General features: G+C 42.1%; 1 protein-coding gene across 1 annotated transcript in view; it reads left to right on the forward strand.

The window, feature by feature from the left end:
- The window catches only part of A2m (alpha-2-macroglobulin), a 49,645-nt gene extending 36,444 nt beyond the window's left edge, over nt 1–13,201 (forward strand). Inside the window, 13 exon segments of the mRNA NM_012488.2 lie at nt 286–462; nt 769–856; nt 1,616–1,772; nt 2,040–2,114; nt 3,020–3,200; nt 5,873–6,096; nt 8,796–9,014; nt 9,172–9,299; nt 10,078–10,168; nt 10,845–10,913; nt 12,181–12,283; nt 12,688–12,729; nt 13,071–13,201. Of these exon segments, the coding sequence (NP_036620.2) occupies nt 286–462; nt 769–856; nt 1,616–1,772; nt 2,040–2,114; nt 3,020–3,200; nt 5,873–6,096; nt 8,796–9,014; nt 9,172–9,299; nt 10,078–10,168; nt 10,845–10,913; nt 12,181–12,283; nt 12,688–12,729; nt 13,071–13,087 (1,571 nt within the window). The 3' untranslated portion in view covers nt 13,088–13,201.
- Nucleotides 13,202–27,743: the final 14,542 nt, after the last annotated feature.

Below are 27,743 nucleotides of genomic sequence, written 5' to 3' on the forward strand. Positions count from 1 at the left end.
TATACCACAATCCCAACATTAAAAGCCTGAGGCAGGAGGATACATGCATAGTCTGTGGCCAGCCGAGGTTAAAATATACATGCATACATACATATATACACAAATTCATCAAATTACAATTTTAACTTCTCTTCTTTGAACTGTTTCCAATAATTTCCAAATTCCAACAATTCCAATGTCCTGTCTGCACCCTTTGTAAAGGTACTCATTTTCTTAAACATGGCTAATTATTTATTTCGGATATAATCTTAAAGGTCATTATTTCCCATTTCTCCCATTTTCTAGGAGATATATTGGGTTCTGCCATGCAGAATACACAGGATCTCCTCAAGATGCCCTATGGCTGTGGAGAACAGAACATGGTTCTCTTTGCTCCTAATATCTATGTCCTGGACTATCTGAATGAAACACAGCAGCTGACACAGGAGATCAAGACCAAGGCCATTGCCTATCTCAATACGGGTAGGTACTGAATGAGAGGGTGAAGGTTGGCAGTATTGTTTCAGTTGGCTTCTTCAATGAGGTTGAGTTATTTATCATTACAACTGCATATTATCCCACTAACACAATAGAAAACACCAGCACGGTTTATTTCATAGAAATAACTCTACTCTCCAACTTCTAATAACACGTTATGAACCCAGAGCATGCTTTAGATATGGCAAAACAGTTTTAAACAGGTACAAGAGAAGTCAAGCATTTTAATAATCTTTCTGGCTACCACAGATCCTCACCCTGCCATATTGTTTCACTAACCCCCACTCACAGGCTACCAAAGACAATTAAACTACAAGCACCGGGATGGCTCCTACAGCACCTTTGGGGATAAACCTGGCAGGAATCATGCCAATACCTGGTAAGGGGAAGCCCATGGCTTGAGTTCTTATTTTGAACAAGCTCTTTACATGTAGCACCCTAGTTATGTCAATAACAACTCTGTCAAGACATGTATTGTTGAAATTAGTGTGAATTGTATTAAACAAGTGCACCAATATTGGAGAATTAACAAGCAGAGAATCTGATATTCAGATATATGAATGTTAAATGTGTTCTTAAAAGTTATCCTGGTCATATTATATATAGCAACATTTTCTTTTCTAAGTTCCCCTAACCAAGAGTTTTAAAGGGATATAGTGAGCATATCACATGACTTCTAGATAAGCCGTATCGGCTTCACTTTTTATTATCTTTCTTGGATCATACTTACCTTGGGAGAGGATGGATTCATTTAGAGGGGAAAGAATTAAGGATAGAATGATGCAAAATTTTAGTTTTGCATTCCTAAGTAAAAGCAAACATAAAGTTACTGCATGTAACATGGACATGTGACGATACTGTCATCAATACGTAGCAAGAAACCTTCCAAAGGTCAAGAACCATCCCATGTTGTTTCATCTTCTCAAAAAGCCAAGAAAAACAAGTGTGTCAGAAATTTGTAGATTCTTTATTATGGCTAAGGCAAATTCTGGAGACCGGGAAGAGGGAATCTCCAGTGTCCACCAATTCCTGTTAGATACTTCTTTAGTGTCAGGAAGGGACTCTCAAGGCATGTTGATGTGATGGGGCTCTAAAATCATTGTAACAGCAAATATACAATCATTTCCACCTCACTCAGGCTCACAGCCTTTGTACTGAAGAGTTTTGCTCAGGCTCGAAAATATATCTTCATCGATGAAGTACACATCACCCAAGCCCTCTTATGGCTCTCTCAGCAGCAGAAGGACAATGGTTGTTTCAGGAGCTCCGGGTCACTGCTCAACAATGCCATGAAGGTGAGTATTCCAGAGCTAGTTCTGGTTTATCCATTATAAGATCTGTGAGCACAGAGATTGTAGGGCAGAAATTACAGGCAGAGCCACCAAAGAACAATAAGACCTAGACATTACCAAGAAAGAGAGAATAGAGTTCATATTGATTGTAATGTAATGTTTGGGGGTGGATATTAAAAAATGACAGGTTCCACAGCACAGCAGAATAAGAATAGCTAGTTAATAAAATTCCTAGAACTACTCAGATCACTTCTTCTTGCCCATTCACAGGGAGGAGTAGAAGATGAAGTCACCTTGTCTGCCTACATCACCATAGCTCTCCTGGAGATGTCTCTTCCTGTCACTGTAGGTGCCACTTCCTTCCATATCAAAGGATGGTTCTGAGTGCAACAAAACTCTCTGGCCTGTTGTCTGAGACTTGAGCTTCCTAAACAGCATGTGTCTGTTTCCCTTCTATGCAGTGCAAATGCTTCCCAAACCCATTTGCTCCAGCAGAGAGGAAAGGTTTGCATTTTCTGAGGGCTGTATCTGTGCTGTTTCTCTCCTTTAGCCATTTTCACTCCCTAAAGAATCCTAAAGGCATGGCTAATACCAGATAAATACTTAATGGTAAACTATTTAATTTTTTACTTTTAAGAATTTCATAAATGCATCTACAATCACATAAATCATATCTACCCCATTCCGTTTCCTCCCTCCAACTTCCCCTGCCTTATCCTCTTCAACTCATCCCTTCCCACATCATGCCTGTTTTTTGAAAAATATAACTGCAAAATCCAGTTAGTGCCGCTAATATGTTCATGGGTGTGGATCCACACATGGGGCTCTGATGGGAGGCTGCATTCTTGAGAAATAATGATTCCCTCTTCCTCTAGAAACTACCAAATGCCACGAGAGCCAAAGTAGAGGGTGGGATATGGAGAACACCTGCCCCATCTCTGCCAGAATTTTGACTGGCTTGATCATGTGTCTTGTGCAGGTAGCCCCAGCTACTGCAAGCTCATGAATGTAATAGCCACACCATCTTCAGAAGCGAGCATGTCATAACACTCCTCCCCATCCTGTGGCTGTTACATTCTTTCTGCCTCTTCTGTGATATTTCCTGGGCCTTGGTTAGCTGCTGCTTCTTCCCTGCCTGTCTAAGAATGAATTGGAAACCCTTCTTATCGCCAGGTCTACTCTGTCTGCTCACCTGGGAATGTCAGCACCTTTCCTCACATTGCTGTCTCCTTTCTGCTCCCCGATCACAGCATCCTGTTGTCCGCAATGCCCTCTTTTGCCTGGACACAGCCTGGAAGTCAGCAAGGGGAGGAGCTGGTGGCAGCCATGTCTACACTAAGGCGCTGTTGGCCTATGCATTTGCCCTTGCTGGTAACCAGGACACGAAGAAGGAGATCCTGAAATCACTCGATGAGGAGGCTGTAAAAGAAGGTGAGTGCATCTGAGACCATTCTCCTGCTAACATGTTGTGTATCAAAACCATACTGCAGAATTTCCCTGCTCTGCCTTTTGTAATCTGTCCTCTCTGCTACCCATAATCTATTATCTAGATGTATCTATCTATTCCAAGTAGAATTTACTTTTAAAATCTAGGACTTTTAGAAGTGAAATCACACATCAAAAACTAAGAAGCATCAGGTGTAGCAGTGAGAAGCTCAGTGTTGGAGATTTGTTCCAAAATGAAGTATTCATGTGAAGCCGGGCAAGCCATCCAGTCACTGATGGTTCCGCTCCTTCATCTGCAAACAACTCTGTTCCCCCTGGAGTTGTCGAATAGAATAGTAACGAATAGTAAATGTGAAGACAGTGGGGTCTGTGGCCCGGTGGTGAATGTTACAAGAGAATAGCTGTCATTACCTACTACTAAGATGTCACTTCCTAATCTAAACCTGACCCTTACTTGGTGACCTCGTGAGAAAGTTCTGGTGTTTTATTCATTACACAAGTTAGTCATGTTGATCGGTCTTTTTTATTCTCAGGTAATAGTTTTCCATGTGTCGCAGCTTATATGACAAGTTAAAGAGACAGAAAATACAACGCACATATCCAGTGAACTTGTCTTTCTTCTTTGCTAGTGTCATTTAATGTTCTTAATACATTGAGAAATATTTCAGTTGTTGCAAAAGGCATAAAGAATAATTAGAAAATACCAGAGTAACTCATTCCCAGTGTAAAAACTAAAGTATTCTCAGTGCATAAAAAAAACCCATGTGTCATTTACACCTCTAGAGATTAACATTATCTTAAATTCATTATCATGATTTCTACTTATATGTATATATGCGATATATATCTATGTATTTCTTGCATATGTATCCATAAATAATATTTTAAGTTTTTAAAGTGTCTAGCTTTATGTATGTAGTATCATACCCATTGATATCTCGCAGCTTGTTTTCCTCTTGATTTTTAGGTGTAAGATTATAGTAATGAACCTCCCTTGCAATAGCTATTGATTTTCATTCTTCGTCTTCTATTTGTTAGACAAAGTCCTGCTAGGTAGCCTCAGCTAGCCTCAAAGTCACAGCTGTCCCACCTCAGTCCAAACCCAAGTACTGGGATTACAGATGTGTGGCACTGTGTTAGACTTCTTGACTGCTAACACAGCAGTAGATGCACAGGTGCCAGTCTCTGTGCGCGCACCAGTTTCCTCCAAGTTAGACTTCTAGTAGCACAATGAATGACTCATTGTAGACGAGACGTTTATTTTCTTTGCTGACTATTGCCAAGTTGCTCTCAAAGAAAAACTGACTTTCTGTGACAATCCTTGTCAGTCCTACTCCTTAACGGCCGTATCAGCTGTTTTAAAGACCACAGTAATTTTTTTGACAATCTAATGAGTATACATTTTTTAATCATTCCATGTGCTTTGTGATAGTCACAAGAGCCTCCTCAGGAAGGGCTTTACAAGATATCTAATACATTCTGGTTAAGCTCTAGATCCTGTCTGAAGCAGACAATACCCTCAGCCTATGAGAAAACTTTCTCCCATCACACAACTGTAGTAACTGTCTTAAGTCGTAAGTGGTTAAAGGGCCTGTCACTCTTCCAACAGCACCCTACATTGGCTGGATTGAAATGTTGACTTCCCATTTACACCTAAGGACCGTTATCTCTCTCTCTTTTTTTTTTGTCTACATATTGTGTTTAATTTCCAAATGAAGCAGAAACAAGGTTATAATTATATCTAACATGATATGACCATTCCCCATGCAATCATAAATCCAACTATCTTATATATAACCACAGAGGTTATATATAAACATAAAAAAGGTTGTAAAACCTTTTTTATTTATTTGTTCATTTATTATTAAACATGGTCTCACCGTATGGGCTAGGCTTGTCTGGAACTTGAATGTAGCTCTTGATGCCATCAAACACATTGCATTTCTCCTGCTTCAGCCACTCTAGTGCTAGACTCACAAATATAAGCTACTATGTGACTCACACAGTAATTCTAGCTAACCTTTTGTGGAGCAGCCAAACTGTCTTCCATCACAAATGAATCATTTTATAGTTCCATCAGCAGGATACGGGATTCCAATTTCCCTACATCCTCAACAACATGTTTTTTACCTTTTAATTATAGTCATCCTGGTGGTTGGGAAAGTGGTTTCTCCCTGTGGTATTCATTTGCATTTCTCTAATGACTAATAATGTGGAACATCTTTTCATGTGTTTTGGCTTTTTCTTTAATTTTAATTTTTTACAGTTTTGGGGAAATGTCTACACAAGTCCTTTGGTCATTTTTATTTGAATTGTTTGTCTTTTTGACCCCCCTCAAACATATGATTTGTGGATGTTTTTATTAAGTTTGAAGGCTGGCTTTTTATTTTCTTGATAATATCCTTAAAAGTATAAGAGTTAGTTTTATTTCTTTTCTTCTTTTGGTTTCTTTTTTTTTTTAGCTGATTCTTTGCATTGTTTTCTTTCTTTCTTTTCTTTCTTTCTTTCTTTTTTTTTTTTATTAACTTGAGTATTTCTTAAGAATGACCTTTGAAGAGCTGTCCTCACTTTAGCTCACTTTAACTGTGTCTTGGATACTTCCAAGCAATTAAGTGCAAATATTTAATCACTCATACGCATCCTTTTTCCACCTCCAGAAGATTCTGTCCACTGGACCAGACCTCAGAAACCCAGCGTGTCAGTGGGCCTCTGGTACCAACCCCAGGCTACCTCGGCTGAGGTAGAGATGACTGCATATGTGCTCCTGGCTTATCTTACCACTGAGCCAGCTCCAACCCAAGAGGACCTAACGGCTGCCATGCTCATCGTGAAGTGGCTCACAAAGCAGCAGAATTCCCACGGTGGCTTCTCTTCCACCCAGGTCAGTGATTGGCTAGAGCATTTTACTTCATCTTTAGTTAGTGAAAGGTTTGCTGACTAAAAACACACATGAGAAGAAAACAATGAAGGTAACTTGGAGGATTATTCAGATACAGAGATAATATAAAGCAATTCAAAGACAGCTAAAGAAGAATTCTTAAACTCTGACACTCTACCTCAGTCTTGCATTACCATGGTCTCCTGTTGCTGTAAAATTATAAAAAATAAAAGGCTGTCTTTTACCCCACACTAGGTCTGGCACTGCAGTGCCCCAAGATATCTGGTAGACATCTTCATCTCAGCAGCAAAGTCTCTCACTCATTTTGCTCTATCTCATATCACACTGCTGATGGCTTCTCTCTGAGCCTGGCAACAATCTCTCTACCTATCCAGTCCCAAGGCAGGTTGCCACCCCATACACATGTCTCCAGCTACCATATACTATCTTGGACTTAAATCACCACATGAAAGAACACACAGCACAAAAACCTCTGATCCAATTGATAACATATAATTTGCTCATCTAGACACACAAATCCCTGTACACATCCATTCCTTATGAATATTCATAACAAACTGTAAAGGTGCAGGCAGAGAAGAATCTTAACATCTGCCTCCATGTTCTCACGGCCACTTCTCTCTCGTTCCAGTCTTCTCCTCTCTCTAAAACTTTTCTCCCACCCATCCTTCCTTCTTATCCAATGACAGGCCTCATTCTATCGAGTACCTAACTTCACCTGTGTGACATCATCCTACAGTCTCCTAGTTTCAACAACAAATCTATGTGTTCACAGCAGGACACCTATTGTTCTTCTTGAAGGCTAAGATTCTCTTTTGAGCTGTTCATAGGAACCCTAACTCAACATTATTTCCTTACAAATGTGTCCATTTGTAGGCCTATATTTAAACCAGACACTTTTGATGGTCTCCAGATGCCTCTTAGTATACAAAAATATGTTTACTCAAGCTCAACTCTATATTCGTACACCTAAACAATTCATCAGCATGTGCGCAGGAAGACGCTTTATTCTCAGAGACATATGTTAGCATATGTCCTCTGTAAGTGAAAGGAGGGTATAGAGAAATATAACCTTGTCTTTTTCTATTGTGTTAAAAAATAAGATTATTTTCCCCACATGAATAAAAAATGAGTTATTTTATTAAAAATGTTTTATTTATCTCTTAGAAATCTATTATTTAAATATTCCCTCACAGCTCATGCCAGCAGCATTGAGAATGTGTGTAGCAAGGGGGAGTTGAGCACAGGTGGTATTTGCTGAGCTGGGAGAGCCAAGTCAGAACAGCAATATGTCAGGGATTTGTTTATAAGACTCTGCTTCCTTTGGAGAAAGCCTGACTCTGAGCACAGTTATAAAAGGCCTCGGCTTCTCATCAGCAGAGAAGTGTTTAATTTGGGAAGGGGACCAGACTAAGTTTTGGCTAGGAAACAGCAGATAGGATCACAATGGTCAAAGTGACATCATAAGTAAAGACCTAATGCCAAGAAAGCACTCCATTCCCATTTACATATATTTTCGACATCCCATATCACAAAACTTTATACAGGGGGAGATCAAAATTAATTTGCTGACTTATTTGTAGGATGTACAACTCAGGGCATATAGGTGATGCTATGATCCTGTTATCCACCTGAAGGTTATAATCAATCTTTAAATCTTAAATATCTACATGAGGACGATACAAAATTAGGAAACTAAACCCCGTGTGACTGCTAACAGATGTTGGAAAATAGGAGTTTTCATACCTATATTAGTGTCTTGTCTTTTTCGTTCATAACAAAATACATGAGAGTAGTTCTACAAAGCAAGGAGGCTGTGTTTTGCTTTTTTTTTTTTTTTTTTTTTTCCGGAGCTGAGGACCGAACCCAGGGCCTTGCACTTGCTAGGCAAGCGCTCCACTGTGTTTTGCTTTTGAGAGTCCAGAGAGCATATGAACATTTGAAATAAGGTTCTGGTGTGGGCTGCTTTGCCTGGTGGCTTTCCCACCTTACAGTGGATAGCCATGGAGGGAGCATATTTGGGAACATGATACCCTATTTGAAAGCAGGAAGCCAGAGATCTGGATAGGTGAGGATTGTCCTTTTTATGACAACCTACTCACAAGAGCTACCTGGGATTCCCACCAGAACAGAATCCCTTCCAGGATCCACGCTGCCAGTGACTTAAGGACCACTGCATTAGTTCCTTTCTTATTGCTGTGATAAAACGCCACAACCAAGGCAACTTACAGAAGGCAAGGGTTGTTTGGCTTATAGTTCCAAACAGGTAAGAGTCTGTCTCTTGGTGAGGAAGAGGAAGAGGAAAAGGAAGCGTGATGGCACAGGGCAGATGTGGTGGCAGGAGCTAGACACCAAGGAACCACATTTTGAACATGAAGCATGGAGCAGAAAGCCAAGTGACATTAATGCAGGGTTTTTTTACTCTGGAAACCCACCCCCAGTGGCATACTTTCCCTCCAGCAAGGCCACCATCTAAAATTCCCCACAGAGTGTCACCAACAGGGAAATGCACAAGTGTTCAACTACATGATTCTATGTGAGACATTTTCAGTGAAACTAGAACAGTCTTCTACTGATATTTTCATCCAAAAGTATCACTGTAGGGCCTAAGCATCAGAGCTCTGGGCAACCAATCACTAAAGGATGTGGCCATCCCTGAATGAGTTATCCTCTTCTTTCAGGACACTGTAGTGGCTCTCCACGCTTTGTCCAAATACGGGTCCGCCACTTTCACAAGAGCTAAGAAAGCTGCACAGGTGACCATCCGTTCTTCGGGCACATTTTCTACAAAATTCCAAGTCAACAACAACAACCAATTATTACTCCAGAGAGTCACATTGCCGACTGTGCCTGGGGATTACACCGTGAAGGTGACAGGAGAAGGCTGTGTCTACCTCCAGGTGAGACTTGGGTAAAGTAGGAGGGTCCCAGGAATCGCTCTTCCTGTAAAAGGCCAGAACTCAGGCGAGCAAATGGACAAGTCAGAAAAAGAGGAGGGAGCCGAGGGGAATCCTGAGGAAAGGAGAAAAACAGATGCCTATCTTAAATGTGCCACAGACATCCTTGAAATACAGTGTTCTCCCGAGAGAGGAGGAGTTCCCCTTCGCTGTGGTGGTGCAGACTCTGCCTGGGACATGTGAGGATCCCAAAGCTCACACCAGCTTCCAGATCTCACTCAACATCAGGTAAGACCAAGTTTCATAATCCGGGGAAAACAACCCAGCTTTTTACTGGAGCTGATCACTAAACAAAGCTGTTGGGTAGCAAATATCTGGATCTGTTTCAGAAATAAGGTATTAAGTTGGTAAAATCGAGTTTCTCAGCAACGGAGCTGTGTTGCCTGTTCTCTACCTTCAGAAGTTAATTCCCTCGAATCATCACTTACTCCTGATAATAGATTAATGAATAGTACCATCCTTTGTCTATTACTTGAATTCCTTCTATGTAATGAGATCCTTTAGTAATCTTGGTCTTTGCAGAAAAAAATTCTGGGAAGATTTAAATGAAAGGAAGTAGTGGCTTTTCCATTGTAATTCTACTATCAATAAGTAAATCTAGTCACATACGGTATAATACGTTTGGAAAACAGCATGCATGTACACAGCAGGAATCAAGTGGCCACAGAACTCACAAACACTCGGCTTGCTGCTCTACCCAGGAAACTCTGGTGATAAAGTGAGGATAACAGAAAACCCAGAACAGATTAGAACCCTCTAGGGCCTGTCACCTGTCTAGGCTTCCTTAAGAACACAGACCTGAGACCACAGGCTTGAATTCTGGTTCCAGATCCGGTTTCTATGGGTTTACTCAATTCTGTACAAATTCTAATGCACACCAGGTTTTTCAGGATCCTTGGAAAGTCTTATGTGTACTTCGTAGAACCATACAGTATACACTATGCAGACAGAGAAAAAGACTTTACTGATTTGGGAAAACCTAACTTTTCCTTTCCTGAACCTTCAGTTACACTGGAAGCCGTTCTGAATCCAACATGGCAATTGCTGACGTGAAGATGGTGTCCGGCTTCATCCCCTTGAAACCAACAGTGAAAATGGTATGCTCACTATAAGGCCAGGATAGCACAGTTCATTTTATATGTTATGCATCTCCAGATCAAGATAATATTTATTAAAATACTGTTACATTAACTCTTAAAAGATGTATGCCTGGTCCAAACAAAGTGTGATTGTGCTTGTATATGTATCACTGTCTGTATCGTGGCTACTGGGGAAACTTGTTAAGTTTCCTTTTATTTCTTTATGCTAATTAAAATATAGTTACATCATTTCCCCCTCTCCCTTTCTTTCTTCTGTCTCCCATGCTCCCCTCTTACTCACTCTCAAATTCATGGCTTCTTTTTCTTAATTATCATTACATATGTGTACATGTCCCTATATGGGTGTATATGTATACTATGCAAGCACATAACTATACAATACAACTTGCTGAGTCCATTTCTTGTTACTCATATGTATAGATTCAGAGTTGACCGTTCAGTGATGGATAACCCCTTTCTTCAGATAAATCAACTTTACATGTGTGTTCCTATGACATACCAATAGCATGTGCCCTTTATCCAAATTACCTCTCATTTTTACTTTTACTTTTTCATGTAAAAGGAACCTTTGAAGAAATTCTACCCTCAGGATATTTTGATAATAGATATTTTCATTCTTTTTCCTGAATTCTCCAGGAATGCTTAACATTTGTGGTGTCTCCATTTTCTTTAGCTTGAAAGATCTGTGCATGTGAGCCGAACAGAAGTCAGCAATAACCATGTCTTGATTTACCTGGATAAGGTGAGACCCCCGACTGTCTATGTGGAAAGCACATATATAATCGTCCTCTAGAAACTATCTGGGAAGTGTGTGTCTGTATTTTAGAGTCGTGGCCTCTGTGCTAGAGACATGAGATTTCTAGTATCACAATGGCTCTCCTCTCTTTGGAGTTATTTCACCTGAGCCTGTAGGTGGACTATACTCCTGGCGTATGAATACTTCTGCAATATAATCCAGGGATGTGAATACTTCCAAGCCTGAAAGACAGTCTCCCCAACAGGTTTTTATTATAGCAACCAGTTAGCTGGGAGATACTGAATAATGCAAGGAAGATAAATAATAATGCATAATTATGATTAGTCAGTCATTACATCATCATCTTCATCAACAGTTGAAGAGGGGACAATACCGTGAATCTCAGCTGGCCCTTGGGCCTCGTGATAGTAAAGCTGCAGTCCATCCATGGACCAATAATTGAAAAGATGGGAACAGTAGCCGAATTATTCAAACTTCTATTGATAGGAATTTTGCTGACACAGCAACAGTGACTTGATTTTTATAGAATTCTTTGGGTCTGCGTCTGTATTTTTACAAGATGGAAAGGCAAAACTGCTGAACCTCTGAAGTTTAAGAGAAGATATAATAGATAGTAAAACTGATATTATGTATAGATCCCTCCATGAACAGAGCCATGTGCTGGCATTGATTAAGGCAGTTGTTCCCAGGCTGGAGAGATGGCTCAGCGGTTAAGAGCACCGACTGCTCTTCCAGAGGTCCTGAGTTCAAATCCCAGCAACCACATGGTGGCTTACAACTATCTGTAATGAATCTGGTGCCCTCTTCTGACCTGCAGGCAGAACATATTAAATAAATAAATGTTTTGTTTTGTTTTGTTTTTTTGAAAAAGGCAGTAGTTCCCAAACTGTGGGTCAAAACACCTTTTGGGAGGGATCGGGGGAGAATCCATATCAGTTATCCAGGATATCAGATATTTACATTACAATCATAGCAGTAACAAAATTACAGTTAAGTAGCAACAAAATATTGAGGAACTATACTAAAGGGTTGAAACATTAAGATGGTTTCAAACCCTGGATTAAAGTGTAGGAACTTGCTAAGTTATATTAGTCATTTAAGAAGTAATTTTTGGCAATATTCCATTTACTCTGGGTGTTTTCTATACCAAGCACAATATTGTCAGCTGATAAAAAATCTCTGACCCATAAAACCACAATTAATTTCAACATGAAAAGTTCCAGGATGTCACTTAGCCCCTTTTGATTTCCAGGTGTCAAATCAGACGGTGAACTTGTCCTTCACGGTTCAGCAAGATATTCCAATAAGAGACCTGAAGCCAGCCGTAGTGAAAGTCTACGATTACTATGAGAAAGGTGAGAGAGAGCAGCCTGAACAGAGACATTCAATTCCCAATACCGAAACTTAGACTTGGAATGAGCCAGGCTGCCAAGTAACACTGGCTTCTTATTACTTCCTGTTGTGTCCTTCGGGTTTGACACCTGCCCCTTTCATCTCCTTACTTCTGTGGAAGAAAGCACATTTTAAAACCATCAACCAGAGAAACCAACTAACCACAGAGTTTAACTTTTTGTCAGATAAGGATGTACAACCACCGACTGTCAGGAGTCCGGGGTGAAATGTGGCTCACTGTAGCTGGAAGGCTACCCAGAGCAGCAAGCAGAGGATTAGGGAAATGACGTGGGCATTTCTGGTGCAAACACAGATGCCCAGAGTGACATCACATAATGCGTTTGTTTCTGTTTTCTCTTTTACTTAGATGAGTTTGCAGTTGCAAAATACAGCGCTCCCTGCAGCACAGGTAAGTAGCTCATATTATTTTAAAGGGCTTCCAGAATCCCTCTAGCTTGTGTCCCAAATTTCCTCCTCCATACACTTCTAGGTAAATACTCTCCTTTAGGAATCATTTTGCTTAGATTGCATATTATTATAGCAAAATGTATGCTTTCGGGGAGGTGTGATGCCTCTTAAACCCTCAGCTAGTTTGCTGCACAGTCTATTGGGTAATTAGCTGTTGTGGGTCTCAGCTACTCCTGTATTCATTGGGTTGTTGTAGACACTATGCGGTTCAGACTTAGAGGGGATGATTTGTTCATGCAAACCCATGCCTACCTTAATTTTCTCTTCTTTCCACTACCACAGATTATGGAAATGCCTGAGGACGCAGTGAATAAGAAGTGTTTCGCCAGAGCCCTGACCTCAGGACTTCCCAAGAAAAACAGTGTATTTGTATTTCCAGAGATTTGATCAATAAACCATTTTTTTCATATCTACCCATCACCATTCCCTCATTAATTCAGTCATCATTTTTTTACATTTTCATGCTTCCACATCTAGTACTCAATAAAAACTGATGAAAATCAGGAATGGAAGGAATTTTAGAATACCAAAAGGTATTGGTTTCAGTGGGATTTATGGATGGGGGATGGGTCAAAAAGTATTGGATCACAGCTCAGAGAGAGTAAAGCATGTTCAGTTATAGAGATACCTCAAGGAAGAGCCAAAGAGTGAATGCTTATGAGCCAATAAAGACTGACTTGACCAGAAGTACAAAGTTGGGTATGTTGATATTGGACAATAGCCTTACTGCTTGGGATTTACGTGTTCCACGTCACGCAAGGCTAAAACCTCCTGAGGAGTAGTAAGAGTGACCCGTCCATCACTCTTGACTCTCGGGTTCCATGGCAGAAGGCAAACTAAAGTTTTAAAATATTTGATGCAATTATTCTCAGAAGTAAGACCACTCAAGCCCAAATGGGAGAGCTGTTCAATGCCTGCATCTCGGGGGTCATTGAGTCAGGGTGGAAGGATGGTGACGAAGTCGAGGGGCATTAGACACAGAAACCAGCGTTCTGTGCTCTCAGGTCCCTTCAATCCTTATTTTATTTTTCTTGTATTCAACATTCAAATCATTCATTATGGGAAATGATACGTGGAAGCTTCCAGAGATTTGTAGAGAAAGAGTACACGCAGACAGAAGAATTCAGAGGTACTCTGAAGGCAATCCTGTCTAACCGGCCTTACTTCGCCATGGAAAGAAGACAATGTTTGTTTACTTTGGCAGAAGACAAGTGGAGGTGGATTAAACTGAGGCCATAGCCGGACTTTGAAATTTAGTCAGTCCTTAAATGCAATCATGTCTTATGATACATTATGCTGTGGGCACCTCACAGCCCTAGACCTTTCCTCTCTGTCGGTGTGGGACTCATAACTGAAAATGCTTTCAGAGAGCATATCATTTAGCTGTCGCACCTAGTCCAAAAAGGTTCATTAATGAAATACTATTGCCTCTCATCTGGAAAGCACAGGACTATTTGATATAATATCGAATAAAACAGCACTGCAGTAAACACAGCTGTAAACGTTTCTCTAAGCCGGACTCATATCACACAGAGGAGGGAGGCTTCTCTGTCTTCTATGCCCATGATTTGCCCTGATCTTGGGTCTTCCATTGAAGCCATTTTATTGGTGGAGCTTACTACTAAGATTTCTTTTTGTTTAATTGCACCCCTCTTCTGTATACTATATTGTCTTCCTTATTTTATTTACATGTTATTGCCCTCAGAAGGCAGAGGTGAAGGAGACCACCAGCCTCAGGCCAGTCTGTGCCATGTGACAAGATCGTGGAGAAAGAGAAGGGAGGAGGCGGTAATGGTGAGTGAGAAAGCAAAGAGCTTGCAGCTAGTCTCAAGGAACAAAAGCAGCAAACCAGAAGAGGGCAGAGGCTCATCACAGAATTGATCTGTATACAAGCAGGAATTCTGGGGTCCCCCTAGCATGCAACTGTGGTAAAAATCCTCCCTTCTCTTGTCTTCCACCAGCCAGCTGCAGAAAGCCATTTTGAAGAAGTCGCTGCTACTTGATATCCCTACATTTTGAGAGTTAAAAGGCCTTCTCCTCCCCCTGTGCCGCCCGCTCCGGAGAGCTAGGGCACAGAGACAGGCCTTGAATGTCTGCGCAAAAGATTAACAATCCTGCATGGAAAACTATTTCTGTTTTATACAATTCCCTTCGTTAATGTTTTTATTTATCATTTGGCAGCTTCATACATGTATACAATGTTTCTGATCCCACCCACTTACAACTCCCTTTCTTGTGTCTCTTTCCATCTTTCCAACACACCTCCACCCAATCTTCACGTTCTCTTCTCTGAATCCCATTAATGCCCACGTGCACTTAGATACGGAATCTTCTTCATGAACAAAGGCAATCTACCCCAGACTTCCACCTGAGCAAAAGCTACATCCCCAAAGAAAAATGACTCCTCATCTCCAGTAGCCATCAACTATGAATAAATGGCTTCTCATCTAGGGCAGAGCCTCGAAAGCCCCTCCCCCACCCACGCTGGGATGTTATCTAGCTCAACGTTTGGAAGTTCTTGCGTAGATAACCACAACTACTGTGAGTTCATGAGTATTTCTCAGTACTCCTCATCTTCTGGCCCTTACATTCTCCCTTCCCTTTTACTGCCCTCTTCCATGATGTTTTCCAAGCCTTGGAGGTAGGGAGTCCATATTGATGTCCCACTTTGGGGCTAAGCACTCAACTGTCATTTATTCTCTACACCTTACCCACTCATGAGTATCTTGCAATAACCACTGATTATGAAGGTGAAGAAGGAGGAGGAGGAGGAAGAGAAGGAGGAAGAGGAGAAGGAGAAGGAGAGAAGGAGAGAAGGAGAGGAGAAGGAGAGAAGGAGAGAAGGAGAGAAGGAGAGAAGGAGAGAAGGAGAGAAGGAGAGAAGGAGAAAAGGAGAAAAGGGGAAAAAGGGAAAAGGAGGAGAAGGAGAAGGAGGAGGAGGAGGAGGAGGAGGAGGAGGAGGAGAAGAAGAAGAAGAAGAAGAAGAAGAAGAAGAAGAAGAAGAAGAAGAAGAAGAAGAAGAAGAAGAAGAAGCAGCAGCAGCAGAAGCAGCTTCTCCAGAAAAGGCTGACAGGAGCAATAATATATCAAGCATAAACATTAATATTTAGAAGATAATTTGACAACAATGTCCATTAAAGATAAGACAAACAAACCAACCAGTACTAGGAGGTTCCCCTCCCGGGTCCATGATCTTTCCAGTCACATCAAACATGAGTTTCCTCCAGTGAAGCAGTTCTTAACTACATCCAGAAAGTACTCAGTAACCCCCATAACACCCAAGCATAATTGCACCAGTGGGTCCATCTTACCTGGAAGATTAATATTATAGGATGCCTGGTTTGTAACTGTGTAGAGCTACTGATCATGTTCTCCTGCAGAGACCTGCATAGCTCTTTCTGGCACTGTGAAAGGCAACCCGGAGCCATGCTGCTGCACCGTGGGCAGTCAATCCATTCTAGGAGAAGGGAGAAGCATGATACCCATCTGTACACAGGAGAGCACATTGGGTTTTGGTGATTATTTCCAAACTCAGAACTACACAAGCAGTTATAGTTAAATTCTGTGAGACACAATAAGGAAGGAAAAGAACCTAATAAATAAAAAGGAGAGATTTATAGAGATTGGGGCCATTTGGGGCGGAAAGGAACTGAGAGGTCTAAATACATAGCACATAAATTGTGAAAGAACAGAATTCACTAGTAAAAGAAGGAAAACTATATACAAAAAAGTCACTATTGACGTGTCACTCCCTATGAATACAGGATAAGAGTGAAATAGCAATAACCACTTAAAATCTAATCCTATCAGAAAGTACAAGAACACTGATATGATATGGTGGGAATTAAGACTGCAGCACATACATGATTGGAAAGGAAAAGAGAGAAATGACAATTAGAGGATTGATAAGAAGAAAATATAGGAGAGAAAGGTAAATAGAAGGTAGGGATACGAGGTGAGACAATTTATATAAAGATATAAGAGATAAGAAATACAATAAAAAATGTAAAAGGAGTCCCAGGCCTCAGGAAGCTTTAACTCACAGTATCCTTCCAACTCCCGTCACAGTCAGTCAAATCACGTGTATCCCGTTACTGTCTCTTATTATATATGTTTTTAATTGGGTTTCGAGATTGTGGGTTTTCATATAGCTTTCAAACGTTCTTTATTTGGGTTAACTCTGACATGTACAACACACTGGTCGAAGTTTCAGTTTTGACCTGAAATGTTGTCTTTCAAATTCCATGATTCCACGATTCCACGTTGCTCAAGGTCCCGCCACCAGTCAGTGATGTAAATCAAAAAATGTAAAAAAGAGAGTCCCAGGCCTCAGGAAGCATTAACTCCCAGGATCCGTCCAAACTCCTGTCACTGTCAGTCAAATCACATGTGAGAAGAGGTGGGACTTCCGGGAGGTCAGACCTAACTGAGGGAATTGACTATTGAACCTGTTATGTCCAAGTCAAAGGGACCCTGAAGACTACCGAGGAGCAGATTGTGATGCAAACACATAGGGGTCTTTATTATGAGCACTCAAGCAAGGTCTCTTACCATCCCATCTCACAGCAGGTCAGAATGAGAGCCCTGAGTCTAGGGGTGCAGAGTATTTATTGTAGTTATAGCAAGCTTGGGGAATTTCCATATGGGTCAACAAGATAATATTTTTAAAAACTGCATTTCTGGCATCATCTGCAGGAACCAAAAACAGGGCCAAAACCGCCAACAAACAGGATAGCCAAGTTGCCTACTCTCTGCAGGTTATCTTCAGTCACTTATATGTACTTTGATCCTGCTACTGTGGCCTGATTGGCTGTTACAGGGTGTGTGTGGAGGGAGTGCAGAAAGGTTATGGAGGGGTTAGCTGTCATAGGATGTTTGCTCAGGTGGATTTTGTGATTCTCTTCCTGGAATTGGAGTTTAGCCCCTGGTCTCGCACAAAATGGAGCTTCTTCATAAACGGAGCTGGTTGGGCTTTACAAAGCCAGATCATTGAAAAGGATATTGGAAACCCTCCCTCGACCCTCCCACAATCCACAAACTCTCCCATCAAAAGCCTCCATTGTGGTCTGAAGCCTCATTACAGACGCCAAGGCAACCAAACCTTTTCTGCTTGTAAGATGTCTCTTGATAGATTGTTTCTCCAGAGGTGAAATGAGCTAACTCAAGCCAGATTAAAATATATAAAGGCAAATTTCCTGCCATAGAAGGAAGAAATAGGAGAGGTGGGAGAGAAAGGGAGAAAGCAAGAAAGAACATGCGCAGGGATGGGGGTGAGCGTGGGGCGCCAAGGAGAGAAAGAAGACAAAATGTCTGGATTATAGGCAAGAGCCTCTAGGGGAAAGGCAGACCAACCTCTGGGCTGTAAAGTTCAGGGTTGGGAGCAGGGTATGTCAGGTAGGCACTGAGGGATTCTGGGAGAACCTGGAGGCCAGGTCCGCTTTGGTGTGTAAAATATGCACCATAGCCCCTTGTCCCAGGGTCTGCCAAACATCTCTCAGGTATTTTGTTACAGAAGCTAGATGCTAACTAGCACAGTAGGCTCTACAGACACCTCACATCCAAACCCCTGCACCCGTAATTTTACACATGAAACACAAGCTCACATATTCTTTGCTTTCAGTCAGCAAACACACCCCAATCTATAAAAGTGAGAGTTGCCGGGTAATACACACTTTTCTCCTCCCTCTTCATCTGGAACATACGACGATTCACCAGATGGCCGCCATAGTTTTTCTCTAACTAAGTAGATTATCTTCTCAGCCTTCCAAATACTTTATCCACTGAAGTTTTAATACAGTCTATGGATCTTTATCAGGTTAATTTTCTCTGCCAACTAAAGAATTAAGAGGCAGGAAAAACAGAGGGCTGCAGAGAAATCGCAAATACCTCAGAGAGCAGCAGACAGGATCAGCAGTTGAAGAAAGTCGTTTATTGGTCATAAGGAAACACACACATGCAGCAGACACACAGAGAAAAATATGCTACAAAAGATTTTAAAGTCTCCAAAGAGTCTTCCTCCCTTAATTTAGGATTTGTTGAAGAAAAATAGGAAGGTCGATTGGTCCGTGATGGTTTGTCACGTGACCTGATCTGAGCCACCCTTAAGCTTGGGGATCCCGTCCATTAGCAGAGAGACCTGCTGGTGGGAAACAAAAGCCCACAAGGCCTTTCTCTCAGATCAGGAGGGTAAATGTCTTAACCACTATTCTATAACTATGAAGAGACACCACGACCAGTGTCTGTTAGAGTTCCAGTGCTGTGAAGGGACACCATGACATTGAAAATCTTATAAAGGCCAACATTCAATTGGGGCTTGCTCACAGAGGCTCAGTCCATTAGCATTATGGTGGGAAGCATGACAGCGTCTAGGCAGCCACGGTGCTGGAGGACCTGAGAGTTCTACATCTTCATCTGAAGGCCCCTAAGAGAAGACCGGTACCCATATGTTTGGAAGGTCTCACCGCCCCCCCCCCCACAGTGACACACTTCCTCCAACGAGGCCACAACTAGTGCAACAACGACACACCTCCAAATAGTGCCACTCCCTGAGCCAAGTGTATTCAAACCAACACAACCAGGAAACTCTTATAAAAGAAAGCACTTAATTGTTTAAAGTTTCAGATTTAGTTCTTTATAATCCTGGCAAGGACCAGGGTAGCTTGCAGTCAGACATAGTGTTGGAGAAGTAGCTGGGAATTGGGGCACACAGAGAGAGGGGAGAGCAGGGACGGAGAGAGGGAGAAAGAGGGTAAAAGAAGGGAGGTATAGAGAGACGGAGGGAGAGACAGAGGGAGAAGGAGAGAGAGAGAGACAGAGGGAGAGGGAGAGGGAGAGAGACAGAGAGAGACAGAGAGAGACAGGGAGAGACAGAGAGACAGAGAGAGAGACTGGGGACTCTTGCAGAGAGCCAAGGAGATATAGTAGGGACCCCATAGCATCTCAGGAGACTGTTGTTATCAATCTATTAATACATTAAGGAAATGACCAAGAAGACACAGTCAGCAAGTGGAGGCACCATGTCTAAAGTCAGCCTCTGCCCACAGTTTTGAAACACAAACAAATGCAGCCCAAACTTCCCGAGTTCATCCAATACAGCTGCAAATGAAGCCAAGCACACTCTGATAACACCTCTCTGGAAGGTTCTGTGTCAAACAAACCACATTTTATAAGTCTGGATGGTTTGATTGCCTGTGAGGTTTTACAGATTTTTAACAGAGAAAAGTCTATCTTTCCTTCATCCCCAAAACATGCTTTATGATGAAGGAGGCAATCCAGTGTTTGTATGATGATCCCCCATTCCCCAGCTTCATTGATTTACTCATCCATCTGTGACTGGCTATTGCCTCCTTTTTTACTTATTTTTATTTTTTAATTTTTTCCCCATCTTTATTAACTTGAGTATTTCTTATTTACATTTCGATTGTTATTCCCCTTCCCGGTTTCCAGGCCAACATCCTCCTAACCCCTCCCCCTCCACTTCTATATGGGTGTTCCTGTCCCGATCCTCCACCCATTATCACCCTCCCCCCAACAATCACGTTCACTGGGGGTTCAGTCTTGGCAGGACCAAGGGCTTCCCCTTCCACTGGTGCTCTTACTAGGCTATTCATTGCTACCTATGCAGTTGGAGTCCAGGGTCAGTCCATGGATAGTCTTTGGGTAGTGGCTTAGTTCTGGAAGCTCTGGTTGGTTGGCATTGTTGTTCATATGGGGTCTCGAGCCCCTTCAAGCTCTTCCAGTTCTTTCTCTGATTCCTTCAACGGGGGTCCCGTTTTCAGTTCAGTGGTTTGCTGCTGGCATTTGCCTATTGGCTATTGGCTCCTTAACTCACTATATCCCACAGGAACATCATCCCATCCCACTATATATGCCTCCATTTCGACTGGCTGCCTATTGCACTTGTGTAACTCTCAAGTGAGCAAGCAGCAAGATAAATCCTATGTTTTCTATATGAATATTTGAAAGGAAGTTATAGGAAGTCACTCCTGGGAATTGAGAAGACTCCATTGGCATTCACTTTTCTCTTAACCTATGGTCTGTGGGCAGTCAAGCTGTGGCTTATTGAGAAAATCCCAAGGTTGTTTTCCCTCTCCCTTGAAGGTCTAGAGGTTTTGTCCTATGCTTTTCTTCCTGTTCACCCCAAGGAGAGCTAGATTAAATAGAGAGGTAAAATAGGGGTGTATTGAAGAGCCTGAGTGCACAGTTATTATGAAGCTAGGCATGGCTTCAAACTTTTAAAGTATTCCCACTTTTTAAAGTATTCCCACTTCTTTTTAAAGTATTCCCACTTTTTAAAGTATTCCCACTTTTTAAAGTATTCCCACTTTTTAAAGTATTCCCTAGTCTGAATCATTAGCTTTCAGAGGAGTAGAAGATGGAGAGATAGAGAGGCCATGGAATCTTGCCAATGTCTCCAAGTGCTTTCATGCTCAAAGAAGTTCTACCTAACCATGTTCGGAAGGCAGCCCTAGAAACGCACAACAAGCCTGCTGAAATAGTGCTTCATGTGAGGAGGGAGTATGGAGGGTACACACTGGACTTTCCAGGATCTTGTGGAATGAATTGGACAGGGATATGTGGGTGGGGAGAAGCAGGATGATTTGGAAGCAAAAATTGGGTCATGGTTGTGAGAAAAGCTCAGAAGGCCACAGGCTCAGATGTGGCTCAGTTGGTGTCGTAGTTATGTTTTAAGGGCTGTGAGGATACGCCATGATGGAACAACTTATAGAAGAAAAAGGTTATTGGGACTTACAGTTCCAAAGGGTTAAACCTTTATCACCAGGACGGGAGCCTCGCAGCATAAGGGCACCTTAAGTGTCAGAGACTAGACTTTTAGACTTTTGTTTATCTTTTGGCAATCCATCTATTTACCAGGTCAGGATCCAGCCTGCCCTGAGCCCAGAAAGTAATTTTGGGGGTTGAGACCCAACTTTGGACCTAACAGTGAGTTGGTGCTTGCTGCCAATTCTGATGACCCCAGCTAAATCTCTGGGATTCATGTTATTGGGGACACAAAGCTTCTTGCATCCAAAGATCACTAGGGAAACCAGGAATGTTAATCTTGCGTTAGTGTCTCCTCAAAGGAAGAAATACTTGTTTTCCACTCAGAAGGCTAGAAGTGGATGTTGTTAAGGACATAGTGAGGACGTTGCTATCTGCAGAGGCAGACCAAACCTAAATCCCCCGAATGTTTATCCTTGACTCTACCTCTCCAGACTTTTATCTTTAGTTCTCAGGGAATGGAACCCAACTTTAGGGGAGATGTACTTGATAGCCTGCTGACCTCTCTGCTATCACAGTGAGAGGCCATAGAAGACTCTAGGCCTTTAGCTGTAGAGCCCACCTTCACGGTCACATGAAACCTGCAAACAAGTTTCTATGTGGTCACACCTTATGCTTTATTGTGTCCTTGGAATTGGAATGATGATTGTCTGGGAACCTAGGGTGGGAATGATTGTGGCCTGGAAACTCGTCTCCAAATTGTACTGTATTGAAATATGCAGGCTGCAAACCAGACTCCTGGAGTTTGATCTGGCCTAACAAAGTCAAGCTGACCCAAGATTTCATTCTAACCTCTTTGCCGCTGTTCACTTCCCTGCCTGCCATGCTGCTATAACACTGTCAGGGATCCTTGTAACACATGAGGAAACTGATTCCTGCAAGCTGTACTCTGATGTCTATACACACACACACACACACACACACACACACACGTTATATATATAAATATATGTATATGTATATGTATATGTATATGTATATGTATATGTATATGTATATGTATATGTATATGTATATGTATATGTATATGTATATGTATATGTATATGTATATGTATATGTATATGTATATGTATATGTATACCACAGTGTGATTTCACAAGCAAATGTAAAACACAAACCCGAATCAATATGGAAGGAAACCACGTTTGGTCCAAGCTGCACGTCCCACAGGAACTGGCTCTGGGCTCACCACTGTGGCTCAGCTCTACTCTAGAATGTCCTTCCTGCTATGTCTGTGTCTCGCTGGAACATGCATCAAGATTGCTCCCTGGTGGGAAGCAGGGGAGGTGGGCAGAAGCGCCCTGTATCACCTGTACACATCCAGGAGTCACATCATTATACATGAATCTAGGTGGTATCGTAAAGGGCATTTGCAAAGTAGTAGATTTACTGATCATTTCCCTAAAAAGTGACCCAAAGAGACACAGTCTGGGCGGCCCTGACTCTATCGCTTGGAAAGTCCATAAATTAAATGAAAGTTTGGATTTGTTCTGCTTCAAAACAATGAAGGCTGCCTTTTCCTTTGCACTCTCCTCGAATTTTTGTCTGTGGCGGTGTTAAGTTCATGCCTGTTGGTGAGAGTCCCTCCATAACATCATGGCTGGTTAGCGCAACCTCACAGGTGCAGAGATTAATACCCATAACAAGAGTACAGTACATTCCTTTCCATTTTGTCTCATGTGTGTCCACACATGAACGTATGGCATGCATTGCTTCTTCACGTCGAGAAGGCATGCATGCATTCACTGTTTCCTGGTTGTGGAGGTCATTTCACCATCTGCTTTACTCTCCTGCTGCCTTGATTTCCCCTCCCTGATATGCTACACTCTTGAGATGTGACATAGGAGATACCATTTTTCCTGTTAAGTTGCTCTTACCCAGGTTGTTCTTTAGAATCCTGCAATAGAACTGGCATCACAAAATCGCCAGGTCCATGACGAGTCCCTGAGTTCTTCGTGAGTTGGGAGGAAAAAATGATGATTCTCATTTGCAGACTGAAGACTCTCAAAGCCTAGAAATAAAACCACTACAGACACAAAAACTCCAAGAAGAACTTGTCTCCTGTCACATCTCAAGAGTGTATCACATCATTTGGCTAGAGACTCACAGATGGTGTAATACCAGGAGCCTCTGATAGCTGTGGCAGGGAACAGACAACTGCAGGTACAAAGGCTTAGCAGTCATCATTGTAGATACTAACGTATGCCCTTCATGTGAAATAAAACAAACCCTGCTTATATTGAATCTGTCAAATATCTTGTAGGATTAATAAGAAAAGTAATATTCTTTTATCCCTCCAAAATAATATGGTCTCCCAGATATGTAGAAGGGACTATATGAGCAGTTACAACAAGGTAGGGAAATTTACATCTACGGGTGTTAGATGTACATACAGCATCCTTAGCCTCAGGCTTGGTGGAGTATGTCTGATTCTGAGATACGTTCTTAGAGTATTCTTTTACATAAATAAGATATAACAGTTCAGATATCAAGGTTGAAAGTCTTAGTCATTGTTATATTGCTGTAAAGAAACACCAAGACCAAGGAAACTTTTATCAAGGAAAGAACTTAATTGGGGCATCCCTACTGTTTCAGAAGTTAAATCTCTCATCATCATGTTGTGGAACATGGCGGCTCACAGGCAGGTGCTTGAGCAGTAGGAGAATGCTACATCGTACCCATGGACAGAGAGCCAGAGAACCTGATTCTGGTATGGACTTTTGAAACCTCAAAGCCCATTCCCAGTGGCATACATCTACCAACAATGAAGAGATCTCTGTATCTTTTGTAGTCTCTACAGTGTTTAAAAGTCCAGAGTCTCTTTTGAGATTTGAGGCAATCTCTTAACCACCATCCATGTAAAATCAAAATCAAAAAGCACATTGACGTAGAATGACATAGAATATACATTACCATTCCAAAAAGAGAACAGGGAGCCTAGTGAGGAAATACTGGACCGTCCTCCCCAAACTTGTAAAACTCCTATCAGATAATTAACCAATTGCTTTCCCTTTTAAACCCACATGTTGCTGTGTACCAGGGAGTGAGACAACGTCAGTGGTACAGGGGGAGAGAAACAGAGCCTCACAGCTGAGAGGCATAAAAGCAGTTTCTCACCCAGCTTCTCATCTCACACAAATGAGATGCCTCCCTTTAAAAACCTTCCTTCTAACTGGTTCTACATAACACAGCTTCTATTTGGGCTTAGGGCTGTTGGCCTGCTAGCAGTAACTAATAGATGGTCATTTTAATTAACTCTGTAATCTTTTTCCCAATGGATTTCATCTCTCTAACAGGTGTCTCTAGAAATCCAGGCTTTACCTTCACAGTTTCATGCCATGGACTCTCTGAGCCTCCATGCAGGGCCACAACCCTTACATATGCCTGGGTGCAGAGGCTTTTCTTTGCAGGAGATTCTACAAACCCTTTCTTGTATCCTTGATTCTAAAGACAAAGCCATGAACTGATGCTGCCCAATTATGCTGCTTAATCAGGCTGGAACTTGACCCCCTTTAAAATCACATCTGCATCAGCTTTCTGTTGCTCACGCTGCCCTTCATTGCTTAAGCTTGTCTACATTACCTTTCACACATTTGAAGCTTTCGTTGGTGGGGTCTTGCCCTGAAGTCAAGATTCCATCTAGCATTGGGCTCTTCTTGACATTTTTTAATCTTCTTGAACACTGGACTTAGCTCCATTACATTTACTGTTTCCTTTTTCTCCCAAACTCTACATCTGTTATTTCTCTCCCACCCTACTTGTCTCTCTTTATTGTATATCTGCATGAGAATATCAGCTAGTAACCATGTCAATACTAAGTTCTCTTGAAATCTCGGCCAAGGCCACTAATTCAAAAGTCTTCAATTCAACCTCAGGCAAAACAAGGGCAGAAAGCAGCTTCATGCTTCACTAAAGTATCCCAAGAACAGTCTCTAGGACTCTCACTAATATTTTCCCTCCAGAAACTTCTTGAGCTGGGCTACCATAGGTCAAATCACACACAGCACTGCCTCCCTTGTTCTGCTACGAAGGCCCAGTTAGCCCCAATTAAAGCATCTGACTGCCCGGCCCGCAGCAGCTCTCTGCTCCCAAACCCCGTGGGAGAGAGACCTCACCGCCTGATCAGGTGGGCACTCCTGAGGCTGCAGAGCGGAGGAGACCACCAACACTGCCCACCCCTGCCCACATCCCTGGCCCAAGAGGCAACTGTATAAGGCCTCTGGGTTCCCATAGGGGAGGGCCCAGGGGCGGCAGGACCCCTGCGCCTGAGACACCGCCGGAACCTGAAGGAAACAGACCGGATAAACAGTTCTCTGCACCCAAATCCCGTGGGAGGGAGAGCTAAACCTTCAGAGAGGCGGACACGCCTGGGAAACCAGAAGAGACTGCACTCTGTGCACACCCAGATGCCAGAGGAAAACACCAAACGTCAGCTGGAACCCTGGTGCACGGAGGCTCCCGGAAACAGCGGCGCAGATCTTCCCAGTTGCTGCCGCCACGGAGAGGACTTAGGCAGTACCCCACGAGCAAACTTGAGCCTTGGAACCACAGGTAGGACCAACTTTTCCCCTGCAAGAAACCTGCCTGGTGAACTGAAGACACAGGCCCACAGGAACAGCTGAAGACCTGTAGAGAGGAAAAACTACACGCCCGAAAGCAGAACACTCTGTCCCCATAACTGGCAGAAAGAAAACAGGAAAACAGGTCTACAGCACTCCTGACACACAGGCTTATAGGACAGTCTAGCCATGGTCAGAAATAGCAGAACAAAGTAACACTAGAGATAATCTGATGGCGAGAGGCAAGCGCAGGAACCCAAGCAACAGAAACCAAGACTACATGGCATCATCGGAGCCCAATTCTCCCACCAAAGCAAACACGGAATATCCAAACACACCAGAAAAGCAAGATCTAGTTTCAAAATCATATTTGATCATGATGCCGGAGGACTTCAAGAAAGACATAAAGAACTCCCTTAGAGAACAAGTAGAAGCCTACAGAGAGGAATCGCAAAAATCCCTGAAAGAATTCCAGGAAAACACAATCAAACAGTTGAAGGAATTAAAAATGGAAATAGAAGCAATCAAGAAAGAACACATGGAAACAACCCTGGACATAGAAAATCAAAAGAAAAGACAAGGAGCTGTAGATACAAGCTTCACCAACAGAATACAAGAGATGGAAGAGAGAATCTCAGGAGCAGAAGATTCCATAGAAATCATTGACTCAACTGTCAAAGATAATGTAAAGCGGAAAAAGCTACTGGTCCAAAACATACAGGAAATCCAGGACTCAATGAGAAGATCAAACCTAAGGATAATAGGTATAGAAGAGAGTGAAGACTCCCAGCTCAAAGGACCAGTAAATATCTTCAACAAAATCATAGAAGAAAACTTCCCTAACCTAAAAAAAGAGATACCCATAGGCATACAAGAAGCCTACAGAACTCCAAATAGATTGGACCAGAAAAGAAACACCTCCCGTCACATAATAGTCAAAACACCAAACGCACAAAATAAAGAAAGAATATTAAAAGCAGTAAGGGAAAAAGGTCAAGTAACATATAAAGGCAGACTTATCAGAATCACACCAGACTTTTCGCCAGAAACTATGAAGGCCAGAAGATCCTGGACAGATGTCATACAGACCCTAAGAGAACACAAATGCCAGCCCAGGTTACTGTATCCTGCAAAACTCTCAATTAACATAGATGGAGAAACCAAGATATTCCATGACAAAACCAAATTTACACAGTATCTTTCTACAAATCCAGCACTACAAAGGATAATAAAGGGTAAAGCCCAACATAAGGAGGCAAGCTATACCCTAGAAGAAGCAAGAAACTAATCGTCTTGGCAACAAAACAAAGAGAATGAAAGCACACAAACATAACCTCACATCCAAATATGAATAGAACAGGAAGCAATAATCACTATTCCTTAATATCTCTCAACATCAATGGCCTCAACTCCCCAATAAAAAGACATAGATTAACAAACTGGATACGCAATGAGGACCCTGCATTCTGCTGCCTACAGGAAACACACCTCAGAGACAAAGACAGACACTACCTCAGAGTGAAAGGCTGGAAAACAACTTTCCAAGCAAATGGTCAGAAGAAGCAAGCTGGAGTAGCCATTCTAATATCAAATAAAATCAATTTTCAATTAAA

The sequence above is a fragment of the Rattus norvegicus genome, chromosome 4 (assembly GCF_021556685.1).
Source record: "Rattus norvegicus strain SHRSP/BbbUtx chromosome 4, alternate assembly SHRSP_T2T, whole genome shotgun sequence".
NCBI classification, from domain to species: domain Eukaryota; kingdom Metazoa; phylum Chordata; class Mammalia; order Rodentia; family Muridae; genus Rattus; species Rattus norvegicus.